General features: G+C 39.7%; 1 protein-coding gene across 10 annotated transcripts in view; it reads right to left on the bottom strand.

Moving 5' to 3' along the window:
• Positions 1-17,845, bottom strand: part of dst (dystonin) — a 148,462-nt gene that overhangs the window by 47,799 nt on the left and 82,818 nt on the right. For all 10 annotated transcript variants that reach the window (XM_053620544.1, XM_053620536.1, XM_053620540.1 and 7 more), the window contains 17 exons: positions 16,818-16,964; positions 15,635-15,723; positions 15,395-15,503; positions 6,898-14,817; positions 6,665-6,811; positions 6,268-6,483; positions 5,996-6,145; positions 5,599-5,832; positions 4,984-5,136; positions 4,539-4,772; positions 4,182-4,436; positions 3,517-4,065; positions 2,593-2,769; positions 1,964-2,087; positions 1,534-1,742; positions 839-1,156; positions 48-214 (listed from right to left, as the gene is read on the bottom strand). In XM_053620544.1, the coding sequence (XP_053476519.1) occupies positions 48-214; positions 839-1,156; positions 1,534-1,742; positions 1,964-2,087; positions 2,593-2,769; positions 3,517-4,065; positions 4,182-4,436; positions 4,539-4,772; positions 4,984-5,136; positions 5,599-5,832; positions 5,996-6,145; positions 6,268-6,483; positions 6,665-6,811; positions 6,898-14,817; positions 15,395-15,503; positions 15,635-15,723; positions 16,818-16,964 (11,198 nt within the window). The remainder of the gene's footprint in view (positions 1-47; positions 215-838; positions 1,157-1,533; positions 1,743-1,963; positions 2,088-2,592; positions 2,770-3,516; positions 4,066-4,181; positions 4,437-4,538; positions 4,773-4,983; positions 5,137-5,598; positions 5,833-5,995; positions 6,146-6,267; positions 6,484-6,664; positions 6,812-6,897; positions 14,818-15,394; positions 15,504-15,634; positions 15,724-16,817; positions 16,965-17,845) is intronic.

Genomic DNA, 17,845 nt, shown 5'->3' with positions numbered 1-17,845 from the left:
ATCTTTTTTTTATTTTATTTTTAAAGACACCATAGAACACCACTCACTTCTCTTTAACAGTGTCCTTAAAGGTATTAAATGTGTTCGACAGGTTTGCCATCTTGCCCTGAATTAGAGCTGCGCTTCCCTCTGGGCCAGAGTTAGAAATCTCCTTCGACAACGAGTGCAGTGTTTCCATGTCCTTTGCATGTTCAGCCAGCTCTGCATTTATATCCTACAAACACACAGATTCGGAACGTTTGAAATTACACATGACTATTAAATCGTCTTAAGCTGTGAGAGTACACTACCGGTCAAATTGTTTGGAGACACTTCCCGTGATCTTAAAAACCTTTTGATCTGAAGGTGTATGATTAAATGTTTGAAATCGTTGTTGTAGACAAAAATATAATCATGCCAACATATTCATTTCTTTCATTAGAAAACTAACATTTTATTTACAAAAAAATATATTTTTTAAATGGATGACTTGGAGTGAAATATTCTGAAAAGCAGCCAGTAAGTGTCCGGCGTAGGTGGGAACTCCTTTAATACTGTTTAAAAAGCATCTCAGGGAAATTCCTCAAGAAATCGGTCGAGAAAATGCCAAGAATACATTTCTGGAAATTCTACACAAAAAGGGGGTATACTTTGAAGATGCTAAAATACGAAATTATTATTATTATTTTTTATCACAACATGATAGTCCCATTTGTGTTATTCCAGAGTTTTGATGATTTTATTATTATCCTAAAATGTGGAGGGAAAATAAATAAATAAATAAAGAATAAGTGTAAAAACTTTTGACCAGTCGTGTACATTAGAGAAATATTCCTTAAGGAAGTCGCTTGGGGATTACCTGCACCAGCTGGGAGAGCTCGTTTACGTTTTTCCCAGGTCCGTCGGCCTCAGAGAGAGCGTGCAAATGTTTCTGCACAAACTCCTGGACCTTCTCGGATGTCTTCTCAAACTGTTCCACCTTGTCCTTCAGCCGCTCCATCTGTGAAATCTTCCGCTTGTGCTTCTCGCAGGCGTTGTCAAAGCATTGTGTCAGTCCTTCCATCTTCGCCTGGAGAGCAGCTGCTGCTGCTGGCTCTGCAGTCTCGACAAACTTCTTCACTTTGGCCTTCATAGTGGAGATACTGCTCTGTCTGCTAGACATGTCTTGCTCCAGAGCCTGTGTATTAAAAAAAAATAATAATAATAATTGTGATTACATAATAATCTCTGTCTTTCTTGTCCACATAGGCAATAATGCTGCTGTTTCTATAATATGTTTCTTGTCAGTATTAGATGGGAACAAACAAAGATACAATTTTCTTTGAAACCTTTAGTTTAAAAAAAAATACTGATATTCATTGCTAAATGAGATCATGTTAAATGCTGTTAGCATTAGGGTCGCATAAACTAGCCGACTAGTTGACTAATCCATTTGCTAATTGCTGTTCTGGGGATTCCTACTCAGCTGGAGCAATGGGAAAATCAGTGAGGTATATCAACTGCTATAATAAAAATGTCCTAAGGACTTTCTATTGGTAAGAAAAAGCAACATACCACCTCCCTGCTCAGTGCATCTGCAATAGCAACTGAGTCTAGGGGCACTTGGGATTCCTCCCCAACATTTTCCTCCACCTTCTTCATCCAGTTCATCATCTCATCCAGACCATCCTGCACACTGAGCGAGCGTGTTAATGTCACCTGCAGCTTCTCATTCCGGTCGCTCACTGATTTGGACAAGTTATCGTACCGTTCCGCAATGTCGTCTGGAAACGGTTTAGAGAGAGAGATAAAGTATCATAAACACTGTAGTAGACTGTAATACTGTTTTTATAGAATCGTAGTACACAACTACAACATCTTATAAAGGTCCCCGACGGTCATTTAAATTGAAATATTTGGTTATCAGAGCTCCGTTTACTTTTTATTAGACAGAATTTATTATACTTTAAACGGAGTAGCAGAGATTTGAAGGAGTATGACTCACCAACTGCTTCCCGAATCTCATCCTTGTTGTTTAGCAGGTCTCCCTCTGCTGTGATGAGAGCATCTGCTGTTTTGCGTAGTGTCTCCAGAGCCACCTGATGGCCAGCCGTCTGCCCTTGAAGAGCCTAAGACGGACAACGAAATACTAAATAACATATGCTAATCATTATCAGTATCATCTAGTGTACGGGAAATCAAGAAAATCCTCAAAAGAATTACTGGGACATGGATGCATAATCGATCACTAAAAAAAAAAAAAAAAAGATCACTTTGCCCTCATATTAATGAGCGCACAGAATGGCCTACAGAATGAGCGCAGAGCATTAATACAGACAAACTATATCCGAGCAAGCTGGTTCATTTACGTAATCGGCGTTCTCTGCTCCTTTAACACAACCTTTAAGTGGTTTTTGTGTGGTGTTATGTTGTTTTGAAAAGAGTGTATGTGTATATGAAGTGTTTGCTCAGCTGAGTGATGCTCTTACAGCCCTTTTGGGACTATGATCAAATTCTGAAGAGTGAGCGTGAGAACTGCATTTCCATTCCATGTTGTCTATGCCAGATGTAAATGTTTTGACTCCAATAACATAGCTGTGAATGATGAAGAACGTGTGAGTTTCTTTCTCATGCCTTGGTCTCTTCCAGTTGTCTCTGGAGTGTTTGGGGGTCTGCTGCAATAAGTTCAGACTGCTGCCTTCTCGCCTCTGCCTCAGAACTATCGAGCCACGTCAACAGGCCGCTAGAAGCGTCTTCATACTTCTTGTACTTGTCAACGACATCTTTGAGATTGTTTCCAAGCTGGTTGCACTGAAACAAAGGATACTTCATTATAAGTACAAACTATACATGTGCTCAAGTGTTTAAAGACATGTGAGATAGTGGAAAGGAGGGAGAAAAAAAAAAAGTTTGTTAACCCCTTAAACTCTCAGAACATTTAGGTAGGACCAGACTTACATTTCTTGCTCTTGTAAGTACATACAGTCAGCTACAAAGTTATTGGTACCCTTCATAAATACTGACTTGGGGTGTTGTACTTGTGTCCCTTTACTGCACTATTTTCATGCGAGTCACTATTTTTTATAGGCAATGCCAATTTATAAATATCTCATTTCAAAATGTTTCAGTTACATTTTGAACATAAAACTTTCTAGGCTGCAAACAAATGTGATACATGTGAGTTTGTTTGGTCATTTTTACGTTCTTCCAATAACAAAGGTTCGATTTATTTCATATTTTCAGTGTGAGATGAAGCTAACTAACTGTAAAGACATGTTTTCATAACAATTACAAAGGGGGCCAATAATTCTGCTGCCAATGATATATTTTAATATAAAGTTTCAGAGTAGGCGGTAAAGATGAAAGACTGTATAATAAGCTAGTGATTTAAGGGGTTAATAACCTGAGATATCAGCTTTGGAAGATAGTGATACACAGGGCTTATTACTTTATTTGCATAGAAATGTTGCCATCTGTTGGTCAAGAATGGGAAGTGCCATGCTAAGAAATACTGCAAGTCCCAAAAAACATCTAAGCAAAGACAAAAAGCGCAATTACTTGGGTGTGCGTGACTTTGTATTGAGTAGTGGTGGAATCCAGCTTCTCCTTCACAGCAGCGCACGTTCCCGAAGTGTCCACCTCGAGCAATCCCTGTTTCTCTTTAGACTCGCTACGGCTGCAGGCCTTGGCCACATCAAGCACTTTCTGGCCCGAGATGGTGATGAAACGCAAGTCTCCCTTGTGGGAGATCACGTCCTCAAAGAAGCTTTTCTGCTTCTGAAGCTTCTCCTGCAGAACATCCAAGTGGCCAGTGGGGGCTCCTAGGTCTGCCAGCTGCTCCTGTGCCTGCTGCAGCCATACTCCAAACTCCTCGTAGTCACCATGGAACTTGCGCAGCTCCTCCTGAACACTCTGCATCTGCTTCATCTGCTGCTCAGCCTGGGTGAGCGAAGCCTCATAGCGCCCCCTCAGCTCCTGGATATCCTTCTGGAGCTTCTCTTTTTCAGCTGGAGAGAGAATGTCTGCTTGCTTATCCAGCAGAGCCTGGGCGGACTGGGTGGCAATGATTAGGTCTTGCTGCTGGGAGAGGATCTTTTGGTGGTGAGCCTGTAGAGGGATGTTTCAACATTATGTATTTTATTTCTCCATTTCTAGAACTTTCTCAAATTTAATTCTACACTTCCCAGTACAACATGATTAAGCAACTGCACTCTTCTACTGACCTTAAGCCTCTCATATTGCTCATCTATATCCAATTCTTCAGTGTCTTCACCTGACCACTCTGGGATGTTATCTGTAGTGTCCAGTGCATTTCCATTAGGGTCATCTTCCCTTCCTGTTATCGTTCCTTCTACTGGCATGTTTCCATTCTCTTTGGCCATTCCTTCCATCTCTTTTTCTTTCCCGATGTTGGATACCCAGTCTAAGAGAACCTCGATTTTATTTTTGGTCTCTTCAAGTTGTTCCACAGCTGCAACCTAAATACAAATACATATTTTATGTGTATTATTTATTTCAAAATACCTACAACCGGCTAGAATTATCAGTGCCAACACAAGCAGCAGTAGAAACTGTCCAACCTTTTCTGTCTCCTGCTTGATAACGGTCGTCAAAATGTTCTCCAGTTCTTTCCTTGTTTCCTCTGCCCTCTGGTTAAGCATATTGGCTTTGCTCGTTACCTCTTCCACCTTGTGCTCAAGAGCAGTCACCTGCTCAGGTGTCAGTTTGCTCCGGTTCTCCTCCAGGAACTTCTTTGTGCTACTGATCACTTCGTTCAAGGCGCTTACATTAGCCTGGATGTCTTTCTGCAAAGCCTGATCGAAAAAGAGAAGAAAAAAAAAAAAGAAAAAAAAAAAAGGAGACAGACCAGGGGTCATGAATTTAGTATCTAATTATACAAATCTTAACAAAATGCACTTGCAACCGCAAGAGATAAACACATTTTAGGTTGAGTTATACAGTAAAAAAATTTTTATGAAACAACGCTTCTCAGTGAAATACTGTATACGATGCGCACGTGTATACCTGGTTCTCTTGCTGGTACTGCTGGAGGTCGCCGACACTCTTTGCACCGTTGGATTGCTGCTGGTGGCCGATGAGACGGTTCTCAGTCTGTGTTAGGTCATCACACAGCTCCTGCAGCTTGGTTACAAACTCCTTCTGCCTCTCGACAGCATTCTGGCACAAATGACGACTTGAGTTAAGATGAAAGAATTCTCATTTTATAAAAAACACTTCAATATTCCACAAAGGTCAACACGACTGAGTATGCTGTAAACATGCTAGCTATTAACAAGATTAGGGTTTTGGGCTTTGTGTGACAAAGAAAAGTTTTCTTGGATGTGTTAGGGCTGACTTGTTGGAAAGCATTCCAAAGAAGATGCACAGTGAAAAGCGCTGGTCCTCTCGAGTAAGTGCTCAACGGTTTCTTGAAGCCTGCAAAACGTCAACACGATCAGAAAATACTCGTATGCTGTGATCATGCAGTGTTATTGTTGTGCTGTTAGGGAAATCGTGCAAACCATGACATCTGAGCATTTCCTACCAACGGCATACTGACATATTGATTCTATCATCAGCAAAAGCATCCCATTCCAACACATTTCAATAAACTCCATGAGGATTTGGAGTCATTCAGACCTGCTGCTGAATCTCATCCACACAGATCTCCAAATGGCAGTCCAGTGTGTGCCTCTGAGTAAACACTCGGTCCATCAGTTCCTTAAAAGCTCTCTGTGTGGCACTGAGTGATTTCAGCATCTGTCTGCTCTGGGCTGGGTTTAGGAACTGTGCATGTTCAGATATGAAGTTCTGAACATCAAAAGCTGTATCTTCTAGATTCTGTCGAGTGCCAGAAAGGTTCTTCTCCAGGTCCTTAAAAATAAAAAAAGTCTTTAAATGATTGTGGATTAAATGCCAGTATGATGTACACTGTATTAATCTTCTTTTTTTGTATTGTCAATAAAATGAGCTGAAGGAAATTCTTAGTTAGCCTATGAAATAAATAAAATTGGATTTTTTTTTTAATGAATCATACCTTATTTTGTTGTATCCTATATTTAACCGTCTCCAAGTCATCTGTGTTCATGATGTCAAGTTTACATACCATCACACAATTATCTTGAATACAACACGACAGCTTTTCAAGAGAGTGGAGAAGATCTTGATACGTACATTCTAAATTTGCCTGAAAAACATTCGGACATGAAAAATTGTACCTTATGAATAAGTCTGTCAACACTACACACTATTACATATACTCTAATCCTAAATTAACAAAGGAATATGGTCTACTTCACAGATACTGACCTTGGCTGCATCGATGGCCTGGAGAACTGCGTTACGTCTCTCAGATGATAAATGGCAAACATCTGTGAAAGCGGCTTGCGAATCTACAAAAACTGTAGCTAAATCGTGTTGGACTTGTGTCGGGATGAGTTCATCAGCAGATTTTAAAAGCTGCTCAGCTACCTCCAAATCTGAGGTTAAAATGTCAGGAAATGCTGCAAGCTGTGCCTCCAAAGACTAGAAACGAAAATGTTTGGGATTAGACATTATACAAACAGGAACAAGATGATAAATGGAGATGGATGGAAAATATGTCTAGATAGTAAAGCAGATGGACAATATCAGAAGAAAGCGAGCAAGATTGTGTGAAGCATTAGCCAGAAAAAGAAATGACGCAAATTTGCAATGATGGACAAACCTGAGCTGCTTCTAGTTGGTCTTGTAAACCTTCAATGTGAGTCGCCAAAGGACCTTGGGTCAAAAAGTCATTCCTGATGTCTTCAAGTGTGTCACAGTGATCCTGGAGTTTACCGACACATTCCAAGTAATGCTGGGTGGAACATTTCTGCAACATATTCCAAAATAATAATCATTTGTTAACTATTTATAGTAGTATCCAAATTCAAAATGTATCTCAAGTTAAATGCTCACTCTGGGTCTAACTTTGACCTCCTCTGCTTCCTCAATGGTTGAAACATTTGCCTCAGAACACTGCTGATTGGACAAAGCTGAGTGAAAGACATCATCAGCATAATCATTGCTGGCAGAAGCATTGGGCTGACTTTCAATCCCTTCCATACATGAGCCTTCAACTCCCTGAGCAGTGGTTCCCAGCAGACCTAAAATTTCTTTCAGCATTTCTGGTTCTTTGTCAGCAGACATCTCTTGAATCATCTCTTGAAGCTGCGACTGCATTAGCTCTGGACTACTGGGTTCCTGACCATGACCGGCCACATAAGATGGACACTTCTCTTGATTTACACAAACTGGAAGAATTCCCTCATGTTCACTCAAATCCTTGAGCAGACTTAGATCTTTGCTCTCAACAAGGACCCAAGTGACAAATGATTCATGTTGAGCTGCAGCAGTGGGTGAGATGTCCTCACTGTTGTCAAGGGCTTGCCTTTCTTTGCTCTGGATCTCATTTATAGATCCTTTGACTGCAGTTTTTTCCAGTTCTGAAGAATTTGCACACAGCTTATCTCCATTATGTTCAACATTGCTGGAGTCTTGAGGTGTATGAACATTAAGCAAGTCTTTGTGTGATGAATTTGGTGGAATAGTCGATTTCAGTGTAACAGATTTTGAAGATTGTTCTCCCACAATGTGCGCTGGAGTGATGGCAGTTTTGTACTGTAAGGCTTCTGTATCATATCTGTTTTTCTCGGATATGACAAAGCCTGAGTTAGGCAAGCTGGCGTCGATTGCTGCGTCAGGTACTCCACCTTGCTCGGCTAAGCGTTGCTTATTGCTTGAATCATCACCGAGAGCTATGTCAGGCAGGAACTTTGAGCAAAGCTGTGACATATCCATAGACTCTGAGGTGTTGATACTGACTGAGTCATAATCACTGATTGTCTTACTGTCAGCAAGACTGGATTGGGTCTCTACTGCTTTAAATGCTGCATGGTCATTAACTGTACCTGACTTGCACTCATGCTCAGGTCCTTCCACAATCACGCTATTAGTACATTGATTCAGATCTTTCTCGTTCAGATTTGTTTGAACAAAATCTATTGAATGAGAAACTACATTGTCTTCCTGATCTTGCATGTTTTCACTTGATTCAGGACTCACATTCGTTTTCCCTGCAGTTCCCATGTCTGATAAATGAAACAATGCGGAAGAGGATAAAGAGGGTTCATTATCTGTTAGTGTTTTTATATCTTCAATTGTACTTAAGCTCTCTGAACCTCTCTCGCTGGGGGATGTACTTGCTGTTTGCTGTGGCTCATTGAAAGCACTGTGATCTTTGTGTAATTTCCCCAAGTTCTCTGATTTCTTTTCATCAGAATAAATATCGCTTTGCAATGAAGAGGAAATGCCAGAGTCACTCTGAACAGAACTTCTCCTCTGATTTACCGCTGCTTCATTAAAAGTCACATCCCTAAATCTGGTTAAAGGAGCTTGACATAATGCATTAAAGGTAATATGAAAAGAAATTCCTTCATTAAGATGATTCTCTTTTTCTGGAACATTCCCCAACTCTGTACGATTTCTATCTCCACTGTATTTGGTATCCAAACAATCTGAATTATCAAGATCCTCTAAACCATGGGTATGGATAATTTGCTCAACCTCATTCTGTTTTTCTGAATCAAATCCAATAGCTGAAGAAATATCACTAACTGTCTTTAAAAGCAATGTAGTGTTAAGATTAGTGATTTGTGTTGTGTCTGTTAATACATGAGTGGTGACCTCTGTTCTTTTCCCAAAATTTTCAGTACATGGGCATTTTTCACCCAGGTCCTTATCAGCGATGGCCTCACTAACTGGATTTGAGTACAAACTACTGATCATTTGGGTTGAGTCGTGTAATAGATGAGTGGCTTCCTCAGTCCTGTTCACTACATTTTCAGTATTTCCGGATAGACAATTGGTTTCCTTTGTTCTTTTCACTTCACTTTCAGTACTTGAACATTTGTCATACAACAATTTGTCGGTGATCTCATCGCGAACTCTCTTTAAGCTGAATGATGAGTCTAAACAACTGGCCATTTGTATTGAGCTGCTTATAGGAGTGTCTTTTTCTGGCCCGTTCAATACATTTTCAGTACTAGGACATTTTTCGCCAAATGCATCATCAGTGGTCTCCTCACGAACTGTCTTTAAGATGAACGAGGAGTCCAAACTACTGATTATTCGTGTGGAAGGTGTTAATAGAGGACTGACTTCCTCTGTTCTGTTCGCTCCATTTTCAGTATTTGGATATTTTTGACTAAAATCCTCAGAAAGGATTTCATCACTATCTGCCATGAAGGTGAATGATGAATCCAAACTGCTGATAATTTGTGTCAAGTCTGTTGATAAAGAAGCTTCATCTGATGTCCTCACTGCATTTTCAGTATTTGGACATTTTTTGCCAAACGCATCAGTGATCTCCTCACTAACTGGCTTTAAGGTCACTATCGAGGAGTCCAAACTACTGACCATTTGTGCCGAAGTCATTAAAAGAGGACTGGCTTCCTCTGTTCTATTCACTGCATTTTCAGTACTTGAACTTTTTTCACTTAGGTCCTCAGCAGGGATCCCATCACTATCTGTCATGAAGGTGAATGATGAATCCAAACTGCTGGTCATTTGTGTTAAGCGTGTTGATAAAGAAGCTTCATCTGATGTCCTCACTGCATTTTCACTTGGACATTTTTCACCAAACATATCATCAGTGACCTCCTCTGCATTTAAGGTGAATGAGGAGTCTAAACTACTGATCATGTGTGTTAATCGAGGAGTGGCTTCCTCTGTTCTGTTCACTGCATTTTCAGTATTTGGACAGTTTTCAACATGGATTTCAGTACTATCTGTTTTTAGGATGAATGATGAGTCCAATCTATGTATCGCCTGTGTTGTGTTTATTAATAAACTGGTGGCTTCCTCTGTTCTGTTCACTGCATTTTCAGTACTTGGACATTTTTTACTTAGGTCCTCAGCACAGATCTCGTTATTATCGGTCATTAGGGTGAAGGATTCATCATTCAGACTGGTGGTCAATTGTGTTAAGTCTGTGGATAGAGAAGTCCGGTCTACAGTTGACTTCAATGAATTTTCAGTACTTGGACTTTTTTCACCAAATGTGTCATCAGTGATCTCCTCACTAATTGTCTTTAAGGTTAATGGGGACTCCAAACTACTACTCATTAATGGAGGAGTGTCTTCCTCTGTTCTGTTCACTGCATTTTCAGTACTTGGACATTTTTTACTTAGGTCCTCAGCACAGATCTCGTTATTATCGGTCATTAGGATGAAGGATTCATCATTCAGACTGGTGGTCAATTGTGTTAAGTCTGTGGATAAAGTAGTCTGGTCTACAGTTGACCTCAATGAATTTTCAGTACTTGGACATTTTTCACCAAATGTGTCATCAGTGAACTCCTCATTAGCTGTCTTTAAGGTGAATGGGGACTCCAAACTACTACTCAATAGAGGAGTGGCATCCTCTGTTCTCTTCACTGCATTTTCAGTAGCTGGACATTTTTCAACAGGGATCACAGCAGTCTTTAGGGTGAATGATGAGTCCAAACTATATATATCCTGTTTTGTGTTGGTGGCATCCCCTGATGTATTCAGATCATTTTCAGTACTTTGGCATTTTTTACCAAGTTTCTGAACAGTGATTTTATCATCATTAACTGTATTTAAGGTGAAAAATGAGTCCAGACTACTGACTATTTGTGCTGAAGTTGTTAATACTTGTGAGACTTCATTTGTGCTTTTCATTGTCTTTTCAGCACTTGGACATTTTTCAGCAAACTCATCATTTGTGATCTTTAAGGTGAATGATGAGTTCAAACTACTTTCAGTACCTGGACATGTGTCACCTACTGGCGGTAACAATAACACTGAGTTCAGACTACTGCTCATTTGTGCAGAGTTCGTTAATAGAGGAATGTTTTTCTCCGTTCTTTTCGTTTCAATTTCAGTACCAATCCCCTCAGCAGTTACATCATTTACTTTATTTTCAGTACTTTTTTCACCAAACTCTTCAGCAGTGATCTTGTCAGCATATGTCTTTAAGGGGAATGACGAGTCCAAAGTACTGGTCAATAGTGTTGACGTTATTGATAGATTAGAAATCTCATCTGGTCTTATTCTATTTTCAGTACTTGAAGATTTTTCACTAAAATTTTCAGTAGTGATCTCATCACTAACTGTATTTAAGGTAAACAGAGAGTCCGAACTACTGATTATTTGTTTTGAATTTGCTGACAGATGAGTGACGACTTCTGTTCCATTTACTATACTGTCTATACTTGGACATTTTTCAATGAAGTCCACAGCAGGGATCTCATAACTCTCCTTCTCCAGAGCAGTGATCTCTGCATCACTATCTGGCTTTAACAGGGAGAGTGAGTCTAAACCACTGGTAATTTGTTTTGAATTTGTTGACAGATGAGCGTCTTCTGGTCTTGTTATTGCATTTTCAGTACGTGGACATTTTTCTCCAAGTTCCTCATGAAAGATCTCCTCATCGATAACTTCCTTAAAGGTAAATGGTGTTTCCAACCTAGTGTTAATTTCTGCTGAGGATGCTGACAGATGGTTGTCTTCTTCCAGCGTTTTCATCTCAATTTCAGTATTTAGACCTTTATCACTAAAATCAGTGAAGCCCTTTTCACTTTCTGTCTTTAAGCTAAATGATGTGTTCAAGCAATTCGTCATTTGTGTTGATTGTGTTGCTAAGAGATTAGAATCTTTCTCTGTTTGCTTCACCTCATTTTCAGCGTTCAGACACTTTTCATCAAACTCTTCTTCACTAGTAACTGTCTTCAAGTTAAATACTGACAGATGCTGACTAGTGAATTGTGTTAAATTTGTTAATACAGCATTGCTTTCAGCTGTTCTCATTAATCCGTACTCAGTACTTGGACATTTTTCACCAAACTCCTCAGCAACTATCTCCACATCGCTATATATCTTTAAGGTGGATGATGAGTCCACAGTATTGGTGAGTTCAGCTGAAGTTGCTAATAGATTGGTGACTTCATCTGGCCTTTTCAATGCATTTTCAGTACTTGGAGAATTTTCAGCAACCTCTTCAGCAGTGATGTCCTCATAAATAACTGTATTTAAGATGAACGATGAGTCCAAACTACTAGTCATTTGATTTGAATTTCTTAATTCTTCTGTTATGTTTCCTGCATTTTCAGTACATTTTCTGTCTTTCTCCTGATCAGTGATCTCATCATCACTTGGTGTCTTTAACGGTGAGTCTAATTCACCGGTCATTTCTGCTGAAGTTGCTAATAGATTTTCAGTACTTGGACAGATTCCGCCAATCTCCTCAGCAATGGTCTCCTCATTACTAACCGTATTTAACATAAATGACGAGTCGAAACTACCGGCCATTTCTTTTGAGGTTGTTGATAGACGAGTGACTACTTCTGACCTATTCACTGCATTTTCAGTACTTGGATATTTTTCACTGAAGTCCACAGCAGGGATCTCATCACTATCTGCTTCAATATCACGAACCGTCTTTGCATTAGACAAACTGCAAACACACGTTCCATCAGGATCAGTGGTGGCCTTCTGGGCTACTTCTGAATCAAGGACAAAGCTGCCAATATCATCAGTAATCAAACCCATCTCCCAATCCTCCCTAGCACTGATGCTCTTTCCAGATGAGTCGTAGAGACCACTAAGTAAATCTTGCTGCTGCAGGATCTGTAAAGCTACGCGAGACGATATGTAGCTTTGTGACACAGCTTGTTTCAGTACTGACATGATCGTGGTTTTATTTCTGATGACACTGTGCCTTCCAAGCTGGAGTGCAAGCACCTCTAACATGGTCTCTTCATCAATGAAGCCCTTATCAAAAGCATCATTAAGGTTGTATCGCTTTCCAGAGGTGGCATCTAAAATGCCCCCCTCTTTTATTTGGTCTCTCAGAAGGCATAACACGTGGTCTCTTTCGAGCTTGTTATCATACACACCTTCACAAGAGCACTGTGCGGGGTCTTTATCTTTTGCTTGAACTGAATTTTCTCTGTGACTCAAAGGCGCATTCTTTTCTTCTTCTGAAAGCAAATGTGTTTGACTCCCAATTTCGGGATTTAATTGTTGGGAAATATGCGTTCCTAAAGAAAGTTGAACTGAAGAATTATGCATCTCATTCGTGTGGTGCTTCGTGCATGCATCTGTAAACGTATCCTCAACTGCACTTTCTTTTATTTTAATCGCAGATGCTGAAGCTTTATATGGAGCACTTTCCAGTGATGTATTAAATAATTCACCTGACCCTGACGTAAGACTGTCAGATTCAATAGTTGACGTTTTTATACAATGATCACCCTCAGTAGAGACCTCTGAAATAGTCTCTTCTGCTATTCTTGGCTCTTCAATATGCAAAAGTGTCAATTCACCAGTGTGTGTGATGTGTGCATCATCTGGAAAATCCTCGTCTAGCGAGGACTCATGGATTTTAGCATGTGTGTCAGTTTCTGACATTTCTAGCAGTACTTTAGCCATTTTATTTAACTGCCTATCAAAAATTAACAGCCTCTGTCCTGATTTGGGGTCCATGTAGCTGTTCATCATTAAAAATGAAACAAAAAGTTGTTTGGCTTCCAAGGAAGATGGGGCGTTCGTACTCTTTTCATTAGCTTCCAATCCTTCTCTGGATCTTTCTGATCCCTCAATTTGAAGCTCACGCATTACTAGCCATGATGAAAATCTGTCATTGAGATCTTCTACATCAGGGAACGTATCTGGTATCTCTATCGTTTTTAAAAAGTCTACTGTGCAAGCGTTGATCAAACCACTCTGTGCAGCAGAGTCGATATCAACTACCTCAGAGTTCTCTGGTATGTAAAATGCCGTTATTTTATGCCGGTTACACAGAAGATCATGCGCCAGTTTGTCAGTGATGATTTCATGCTGTGTGGACCTCAAGACAGTGAGGATTTCACCAGAGTGAGGCCATAGGAGGCCCATGAAACATTTCTGCCTCTCCAGAACTAACAGAGCACTTCTGGAACTCATTAAATCACACTGAACAGCTTCATCGACTGTCAGTCTAGCACCGTTTTTAGGGTTTACAATGCCACCATTTTGGGCTTGGTGGCTCAAAATTCCACTGGCAGTGTCCTGATCAATAAGACCCTCAGCTACGGCCTCTTCTACTGTAAGCTTACAGTTTGTTCTAGGATCGACTATGCCTCCTGCAAAGAGCTGCGCACTCAGCAGCCGGAGCATGGTCTCGCGATCTATCAGACCCTCGTGCATCGCTCCCAGAATGCTGACCTCTCTCCCAGATGTAAACGCTATGCCAGATTTCACCGCCAGCACACGTAGCCCTGTCTCCTCGTGCACAATGCTCCTCTGCACAAGCTGAATAAGAGAAACTTTTTCAGCTGTATTAGGATCAATCAAATCCTTCCAGGTATTCTGTCTTTGTAATATCTGAATATAGAGAGACTGGGGAATTAAGCCAATTTCAAATGCCCTCTCGAGACTTAAACTATCTCCAGTGTATGTCACTCTTAACCCACCAGTGGCTAGCTGGATCTCAATGACCTTTACAGCTAGACGTTCAGAAATCGCCCCATCCTTCGCTGCAGCTACCATCGGCAAGGGTTCAGAAGCATAACGTGGACTTTGGATGCATTTATTGGCTTCGTTCAAGTCTTGCAGTTGCTTATACATGGGCTCATCCACGAGCTTGTGCTTGAATGCATCCTCCAAGTCTAGGCACATGTGGAATTCGGGTAAGATGAGTTCAGATGTTATGAGCTGAGCCTCAAGGAGACTGAGCCCAGTGCAGTGGTCAATGAGACCATTCTGCACTGCGCGACATACAGACAGCACTGCTCCTTTTCCCACATCGAGAATGCCTTCGATGACTTCAAACTCCTGCAACGAAAGGCATCTGAATTAAATGTGCATCGTGAATGAGAAATCATTAACAGCTTTTAGAATTCTTCTATAAACGTTAAACATCTACTCACCCGTTAAACAAGTCTACAGATCATTTTCAACACTCAAATCAGACTTTCAACAGCCAGAAGAGGAGAATTAAAAGCTCTCATGCATCTGTGGACAGAACTTTCAGCATCTTACGAAAACAACAACGTCGGTTAAAAGGACAACACGATGAGTATTACTGCAGTGTGGCGAAAACCTTTAAAGAGTGACAGCGTAGGAGGTTTGCTGTGACGTAAGAATGAGTAGCATTAAAAACTCATGCTCTGCTATGTTTACAGCATACTCAGTTCACTCTGTACAAAAAAAAACCCCACCTTACCCAGGGATGAGTTTAAAATGTTAGCGTGAATGTACATTTGAAACCTTTCATACAGTATCATGCTCAGTGTGCTGAGGCTTCAACATGTTAGCCATGCATTGAGAACAGCATTTGTGACTCAGTAACAGGCATTTAACCTTAACGTCACTCGTTTAGTTGCTGCAGAATGGAGTTCACCCGCCTCACCTGTTCAGCAGAGGGTGTCTGGTTCGCACTCATCTGAGAGAGCTCATCGTAGGCCTGGTTGAGGAGTTTTAGCTGTTCTTTTGCTTCACACTTTTCCTCTTCAGACATCCTAATGAGAATAATAAGATCATTTATACATAATTAAAACTTTCTGATATAAAAACAATAAAGTGGAAAATACTTCTTTTTTTTTCCCCCACTGCTTGTTATGTCTGATGTGAAAAAAATAAAGTAACATACTTGTCACTGTGCTTGGTCAGTATCTGCTGTGTATTTCTTAATGCTTCTGTTATTTGTTCTTTCTTTGACAAAACTTCTTCCGTAGGAATCTGGTATAATAAGTGAAAAAAGGACTCATTAGCAAGATTTTTGCACTGTTCATAGCTTATCAATTAAAAAAAAAAAAAAAAAAAAAAAAAAAAAAGCTGACATCACATTGTACGCTACAGAATTATAATTATAAATGATAAACGCAAACATTTTGACAACAGGGCATTAACATGTGCACATGGATTTGCTGTGCGTGTATGAATTCCGGTATAAGGCATAGGGATATAAACATTGGTATTTAAATAATTTGGAGTGTTACTTTGTATGCTAGACCATTGCTAGACTTTATATAGTGTAGGCCCACTGGGCACTCTTTGCTCCTTTCCAAGGACGCTTTCATGAATCATAACGGTCATGGGCAATGTAGCATAACAACAGTGGGGAGAGGAAGGACAAATACACCCTATGCATCTCGGGTGTCCACTCATTAACAAATCCATTGCCATGACAACATGAAACCTAGTGGACGAGGCCTTTGGGTCACTTTTAAATGGGTGAACAAATATATGTATGTGTAATCAATGTGTTATGGATATAAATGAAGGGAAATCTTTCTCATAAATGATTCTTCATGCAGAAAATGTCTCTGCATAAATCTGCATGTGCACAGTGTTGGTTATGTAAAAAAACAAAATAAAACGAATAATCGTTAACTGTCCGTTCTGTATGCTATAGGTTTCAAATAAGATCATTTCAGTTGAAATAAGAAATATGTTTTCAGGCATGATAAAATATTTTTTTTATTATCTGGGGGTAACTGCACTGTTTATTATAATGCTGTAAACACAGTATACGATAATCATGAGTGTATACTTGATTTGTGTGCTTGTGAAACTCTCCATGGTCATACACTTTTTTTCACATTTGGTCATTGTACCATGACCGAAGAGGCATGTAATTAATTTAAAAACAGAAAAGTAATACAAACGAATATACACAATACATTTCTTTATTCCAAGTAATGCACATACATAAAAATGAACTCGACACTGAACCGTTCTGTGTGATTTGCTTGAAGTTATTTCCAAGACCTGAAAAAAGTTATTTAAAAAAATACCTAAAAAAAAACACAAAATTGCAGAAAGTGATTTACCTGAAGCTTATTAGAGCTCTCTGTGCTGCCTTTGCCATCACCTACAGCCTTTTCGTTTTTGTTCACGTTCGATTTCACATCAGACATCCAGTTTAATAACTTGCTAACTTTATCACTGTGCTCTTTTCTCTCCTCTTCAACAGATTTCTGAATGGCATGGAAAAAGATGTTGTGAAATAAATTACAAAAGCAAGAAAATGTCAACTAATTGCTGTTGTGTATGAGTAAGCATACCTCCATGCCAATTTGCTTATTATTATTATTATTATTATTATTATTATTAACTTATTTAGCTTGAGAATTTAAATTGTAGCAATTAAATACAAATCTAAATAATTACTTGTGTTAGTTCGATGTTTGTGAGTTTGTGGTCTGTAGTTGCGTACTGTCAAACCGTATCAAATAAACCATGGAAAATACAGGACAGACAGACAATACACACTGTTTATAAGGAAAAACACCTACTCAGTTTTGAGACATAGATACATATGCATACATTTATACCACATATTCTGTGACTCATAACCCCATTTCATTGATATTCCTATCACGTTACTTGCCAACACCTGGTCATATTTAATGAAGAGCTAGAACTAACATGCTAACAAGAATTGGAAGCTAATAGCTGCCAATTTGCATTCACACAATGGCGAATTCACTTTCATTCATCGCTAACAACAATCACACAATTCTGTGTCCTTTATTTTAGCTCAAATATCTGTAAATGCTGCTTTAGAAGTGACGGTAGGTCCAAATATATTGGAAAGACGATGTGGCCCCAATACTATGTGGCTTCGTAGCATCAAGCAGAAGGAGTCCAGTATGGCTATCAAAGACTCCTTTCTCCACTGCTTCTCTGAAAGAAATCTTTCGCTTTGTTTTTGGGCAGGTGATATTTTTGGCATGTGGGTGGTCATCTCTCAACTGTGCAGCTGTTGCTTTGTCAATCAGACAGCTCTTGACTCCTTCCTCCAAAGAGACCCTGTTCTGGCTTTCCGGGATTATCAGGCCTCCAGTTGTAAGCTGAT

The sequence above is a fragment of the Ictalurus furcatus genome, chromosome 3 (genome assembly GCF_023375685.1).
Source record: "Ictalurus furcatus strain D&B chromosome 3, Billie_1.0, whole genome shotgun sequence".
In the NCBI taxonomy this organism is placed as follows: Eukaryota; Metazoa; Chordata; class Actinopteri; order Siluriformes; family Ictaluridae; genus Ictalurus; species Ictalurus furcatus.
Note: the sequence above shows the minus strand (reverse complement) of the source record. Positions and strands in the feature narration are given on the sequence as shown.